The sequence below is a fragment of the Hippocampus comes genome, unplaced genomic scaffold (genome assembly GCF_001891065.2).
Source record: "Hippocampus comes isolate QL1 unplaced genomic scaffold, H_comes_QL1_v1.1 scaffold76, whole genome shotgun sequence".
Taxonomy (NCBI): Eukaryota; Metazoa; Chordata; class Actinopteri; order Syngnathiformes; family Syngnathidae; genus Hippocampus; species Hippocampus comes.
This window is the reverse complement of record NW_017805277.1, coordinates 2,145,235-2,151,234: the sequence shown is the minus strand read 5'-3', so window position 1 is coordinate 2,151,234 and position 6,000 is coordinate 2,145,235. Positions and strand designations below refer to the sequence as shown.

General features: G+C 42.3%; 2 protein-coding genes across 4 annotated transcripts in view; both read right to left on the bottom strand.

Moving 5' to 3' along the window:
• Nucleotides 1-321: 321 nt before the first annotated feature.
• Nucleotides 322-6,000, bottom strand: part of prr18 (proline rich 18) — a 15,781-nt gene continuing 10,102 nt past the window's right edge. For all 3 annotated transcript variants that reach the window (XM_019870395.1, XM_019870396.1, XM_019870393.1), the window contains exon 2: nt 322-3,139. In XM_019870395.1, the coding sequence (XP_019725954.1) occupies nt 1,138-1,854 (717 nt within the window). In that variant the 5' untranslated portion in view covers nt 1,855-3,139 and the 3' untranslated portion in view covers nt 322-1,137. The remainder of the gene's footprint in view (nt 3,140-6,000) is intronic.
• Nucleotides 2,796-6,000, bottom strand: part of sft2d1 (SFT2 domain containing 1) — a 10,560-nt gene continuing 7,355 nt past the window's right edge. The window contains exon 8 of the mRNA XM_019870397.1: nt 2,796-4,423. Coding sequence (XP_019725956.1) covers nt 4,384-4,423 — 40 coding nt within the window. The 3' untranslated portion in view covers nt 2,796-4,383. The remainder of the gene's footprint in view (nt 4,424-6,000) is intronic.

Here is a 6,000-nt window from a genome sequence, read left to right as displayed (position 1 = left end):
ATTAGTCCACAATTGACTACACCACAGAAATGTATTAAGCCATGAAAAACACGACCATAAAGAACTTAATATTGGTGTGCCAGATCTTCAAGCAGCACAACTCAATGTGGCATATTTTAAGAGTGTATATGGCAGTGGCTACAATGCAAGTACAGTACAAAGAAAAGTTTCTTTTCTGATGCGCAATTTGTATTTGCAGTGACAGTATTTGTCCGGTTGCGGCTGTGAATCAAGAGTTGGCTTCAAGCATGCCTGCATTCTGCTTCAAATACCCATCATTGTTCATAGACACAGTCCTCGCTATTTATTTGAACACATAGATTCATTGAACAAGACATCCATTTATTTGCATTACTTGCTGAGAATTGTACACATACACTTCAGTGTAGGAAAACCAAAGTCTCAAGACACTGTCTCGTGGTGAGGTGTATTGTATACTCTGGTAATACAAAAATTAGAGGCAACTTCCTGATGGCGCTCCTGTACGTGGCCCCTACAGTAATACACTGGTCAACCCTGCTTAGCAGGAAATCTAAGAGGCTTAGTACACTAATGCCCAAATGGCCGCAGGTAGCTACAATGGCAACAAAGAGCCTCTCTGATATCCAACAAAAGTCAGTGATTATAAATCATGAAAAAAGAGGCACAAGTTCATATTTTAAGAAGCTGCGTGGATCGTACAAAACCCTTTACTTTTAAAATGGCACCAACTATCAATTTCTCGGTAGAAATATTAATACTGTACATCAGAATATAGAAGCCTCTTTTTGATGGGAGATAAAGGACAGTTTGGTTTTAGCAGCAGGGCATGAAACCTAATTGTGGACAGCGATTTGCTCTTACACACAAAAAGGTTTCTTTATCGAAAATCCCCGCTTTAAACCACAGGAGGCGCTTCACTGGAAACATAAACCGCATGTGCAAAAGTCACTGAATTCATAATTTAAACTATTCAAAAGGCATAATAAGCTTGCAGCTCTTTCAAGTCATTCTGGGAAGTGTTCCATAGCAAGTATACGTTCATCGGGTAACATTTCATTCCACGTGGACATTAAAAAAACAACCTGAAGACTTTAGTTTTCATTGCATCATTTAACATTAATTAAGAGGAGTCACTTCATGGCTTGAGTCCAGCTCTCAGCAGCCTTTAAGGTGGGGTAGTGCAGTAAGTTTGTCAACTTTTCCCAAAGCTGCGGCACTTTCGACCCCCTTGAGCCACTCTTTGCACTTCCTCATCACCGTCTCGTCCACGTCTCCGTCCTCCTCCTCATACTCCACATCGTCATACTTGTGCTGGTCGTTCAAGAGCGATATTTTAACAATGGCCGTGATGTCCTGCTCCGCATCCTCCACTTTGGTCTCCAGCGCGCCCTTGGAGCTCCCGTGCGACGTTTTTTTGGAAGGGAAAACGCGCCTGTGCCGAAAATCCGCCGACGCGCAGCATTTCTGCTGCTTCGCCAGCATCTGCTTTTCCAAATTTCGTTTCTGAATGACAAGGATGGCCTCTGGCGTGAGGCTCAGCGTGAACTGGATCTCCTTCTTGGATGCGTCCTCTTTGCTTGCGAGCGGTCTGCCGGAGTCCGCGGAGGTGGAGCGCCTCACTCCTGCAGTTGAGTCCTGAGGTTTGGTCGATGTCAGCCACGAGTGTTTTCCCTGCACCTCCTTCTGCGACGGGTTTTGACTCTTCTCCTGTTGCGTCTTGCGCCCCAAATTCCTTAAATTAGCTGTTGACCACGATGAGGTCTGCTTCTCCTTCCCGGAGTCTCTCTTCTCAACATTGGCTTTCTTCTTGCCGAATAGGTCCCTTGCAGGAGAGGGGATCTTCTGCTGGAGATTAATAGGCGGGAAAGGCATTTTCAGGACGTAAAATGCGTTACAAAAATGTGCAAAAAGTGCTTCGAAGTGCAAAGCGACGACCGGCACTCTAAGTGCATCATCCAGGGCGAGTACACCTGTTGTCCACACAAGTGAGCGTGGAATTCCGCTGTCGGCGCGCTCGGCCCAAGCCTTTATGGTGGCAGAAGCGAGGGGGCGTGGTCAGCAGAGACGCCAAACAAAGGCACGGAGAGGAGGCGCTGATGTCATAAAGCTATTAACTTCCGATGAGAGACATATCACACGCAACAAAACATGAATCATACATGCCTAAGTGCGAGAGTGAGTGGGATCTGCTTCATTTCTGGTGCTGCCAGTGGTCATCATACTACACGAAAAAAACACAAACACGAAAGAACTGACTACTATACACCAAACGTTGAGCAACACCAGTGATAATGGTTATGAAAAGGACAACATTTTTGCGAATTATTGATCCTTGTCTCATCATGTGCTGATGAGACAGATTTAATATTTTGATGGACTTCAATGGTCCTTTCGATCACAAATCTCCATTATTTCTGAATAACTGAGTAACGTGACTCGAAACAATAGGCATAGAAGTGATAAAATATATAAAATATCAGGATTCATTGATACCATCAGAGGTATAGTATTGAAAATGCACAAATTGCTTTAGTTTAGGTTTAAATTGGTGGGTAGGTAAACATTTCATATTTTGTTTCCAAAAGCTTTCAGTGATATTCAGCACCAGTGCAAACACCAATTTCCTTTATAAAGGTAGACGAAACATTGATTTCTCTTCTTCACAGATTTCACCACTTTTAACTCTGAGTCCTAAAATGGATTCAAAGTTGAAGTGCTTCTGTGTGAGTGCGAGAGGAAACATTGCATCTGCATGTATGTACATCATTTATTAAAATCTGCTTGATTTTTTTTCTTTCTTTTGTTTTTTTTTTACAATTTGCAAGACAATTTGCACTCAATATTACCACATGGTTGCACGATAACCTCAGATGGCATTTATAATGCTTCAGTGTACAGCTGATCACACAGGAATGAGTAAGAAAAGGCACACATAATATGTATGGATTATTACTGCAACAACACTTCTCCTTGATTTGAACATGCAAAACGTTTTTATACTGTATTCCTTCATAGCTTTTTTAATGGCCAGCACTGTTCAGGATGCCACCTTATTCTGACCTCTGGATTAAACGTAACTCCGCAGGAAACAGTTGGGACACTCTGGCAGATGCGCATCTGCCTCCTCTAACTCTTGGTGAAGAAAACTGACCCCCCCCTCCCCCCCACACACACACAAATGGACGTGCCTTCATTCTACAGCATTACTTACTTGATCCCTCAAATTACATGACGAGGGTATGGTGCAGAAGGATTTGCTTGTCACTTAACAAATTACTTGAACAAGTTGTACTGAAGGGAGAATGTCCATAATCCTTTGCAGAAGCCTAATGAAAAAAAGAGTGGGGCTTTGCACAGAAGGAATTGCAATGCAGTTGTTTGGTTTACAGAAAGAGCAAAACATGTGATATGATGACTTCTTCAAATAAAGCAAGCTTTAAAAATCATGAGTTCAGTTTAAGACAAATGTGAGGCCGTGTTTCATACAAAAGCACATGCCTTCCGTCACCATAATTCGTACATCTGCACCTAAGATGGGGGTAGCTAAGGTAATGAATCTTGCGGCGCATGTTGTCATGACAACTCAATTCTCAAAGGCTATGATGCCATCATGCTGGAGCATACGGAGATCCTGTTGGAAGCTATATTGGGTTATTAGGTCACGCCAAAACCACATTGCTCAGAAAAGCGTATTTAACGGGGTCATTGTTGCGTCTAGCAGAAAATCCAATTTAAAAATACTCAATTTTAATGTAATTTACTGAGTGGGGGAGGGGTAACGTACACAAAGGCTCCAAACATATGCTGCTGTTTTTACACTGTTGAACAGGAAAAGATCAAGAGCTGTGGATATAAAATTTGCCAGTGTAGAATCACTGAAGCAGTGTTTCAAATGCCCATGGGTATATAATGTAATTTCTATGAAAACATGGCAGGCAGCTGCTCATATTAACACAAAATGGAAACTGTGGTTTGGCGGCAGTGCCCTGATCCTATTTTGAATAAAGTTGAAGAAAACATATGTCATGGAAGTTTGGTTAAGACATAAATATGATAGTAGTATTTAAGTATGTTTTTTTTCCCCAGCACTTATGTTGTAAATTACTATGCACATCATGTTCAAATTATTTTATGAGTACTCAAAACAACCTTAGCCAATCTGAAATATCTATTAAATCATTAAATATATTGAGCAATGAAGGCACTCACAGCATCTAGTACAAAAGTCAAATTTGATGAAAGTTTAAGACCTTCGGTTGAATCAAAAACGGCTACTATGTTAAGGAGCTACAGTGTAAAAAAAAAGGGGGGGGGGCACACGACTATATACTGTACAAAGTTACTCTTGTTGGAGTTGCATATAAGGACCAGTCTTCACATGAAAGTGTGGACTCCAGAATCCTAGCTCAGACAGGTAGTGAAGCATTTCATCACAGCATCTCTATAGGGGGAGGGAAATAGAAAATGGTCTAATTAGATCAAATAGACAAATGTAATTTACAATGAATCTAATATGTTGAGACAGCCTTGTACTGTGATGGATTACGGAACACACAAACCGAAAAATTATCCGGGGATAAATGGGCTGACATCCCGGAGGACAGAATGCTGTCATGCATATGAAATGAAAAGTGACAAAAAAGCACTTCCAGCCTTTCTTACTCTGATTCGGGTGGGGCATTTCATAAATAAGTGAGTGTGTTATGGCGGGGAAGCTCCACATGCTCATCGAGATGGCGCGGCCCCCTTTTGCCAGGTGCGCTGTGTTGAGCAATGATGCAAGAGAAGTCATTGCCATGGCAACCGCAAAGCATTGCCATGTCCATTCCCCTCACCACATTCTGTTCTTGCCACGAGAGTGTTGCTATGCAGACTTTGCCTGAAGCCTCAGTTACATTTCAGTGGAGGAGGTGTGAAGCCCGTCAAGGTTAAAAGGAGAAGAGGGGGTGAATCACAACCTGGCTTGGGGGGAAGGGAGGTCAGTGTGCAAGAGAGGAGACTTGTTCCTTTTCAAGCTTTGGCTATGTACACCAGCATCCTCTTGTATCAGCCTCAGGTTTGTTTTTAGTTTCTCTTGATGCTATTTTTTGCATCACCTCACAACTCCACGCATAAATAATACAGCTCTGAGACCTCCCCCATTTCTTATGAAAATGTAGCGCAATGTTAGCCTCAAAGCACTGTGGGAATTGCACATATGGCGTGTTTCTGTACTTCACCTACTTTAAATGAGGGAGCTTATAAACAGGCAGCCAGGTAAAATACATTAAAGGATCAAGTCCTCTTGCCATGTGGTGTCATGGGTGGCCCTAATTCAGTTTGAGCGTTTCATAAAAAGTCTGGAGAGAACCTCCGAAACATCGACAGGAAAATGGTTTTAGAAGCTTGCCTGTGTTTTTTGACAAAATATTTAAACATTAAGGAAAGGGGTAAAATTAAGGAGTCAATGAATGAGAATTAGAATGTCAAACTTTGGTTCTCAGGAATTTGGTTTGTGCAAGGGCAGCATGCAAGACGGTCTTTGTTTTGTTGTCAGTGTTTGGGTTGGGGGAGGGGGACTATGCGGAGGTTATAGCAGGTTTCTCAGCTGTTGGAACGGATTAGATGGTCAGCAAAACATACACAGCACCCAGGCTTTGATGGGTGGAGGGATCCACTATCCAAATTGGACATAATCCTGCCTGCATCTGGATTGGCAAAACAACATCACACCTCGGGCTTGTGCTTGGAGGATGGCCTTATGGAGGAATGTGACAGGTGAAGTCAGCAGTCATGTCCGTCTCAATAGTCAAGATTGGGGGAATACAAAAAAATGCTTTCAGTGTCAGTATGTGTTCAAGACATTTAGACTCTCCATTGTTCACATATCAAGTGGGGGTAACGGGTTCATGTGATTATGAGATTGAGAATTCATATTGATTTTGAGCATTCACATTCGGCTCTAATGAAAACGTTATGTGGAGCATCACCTCTTTGAGGAATAAAATAATCACAGTGATGTCAGCCCAACACTGGGCA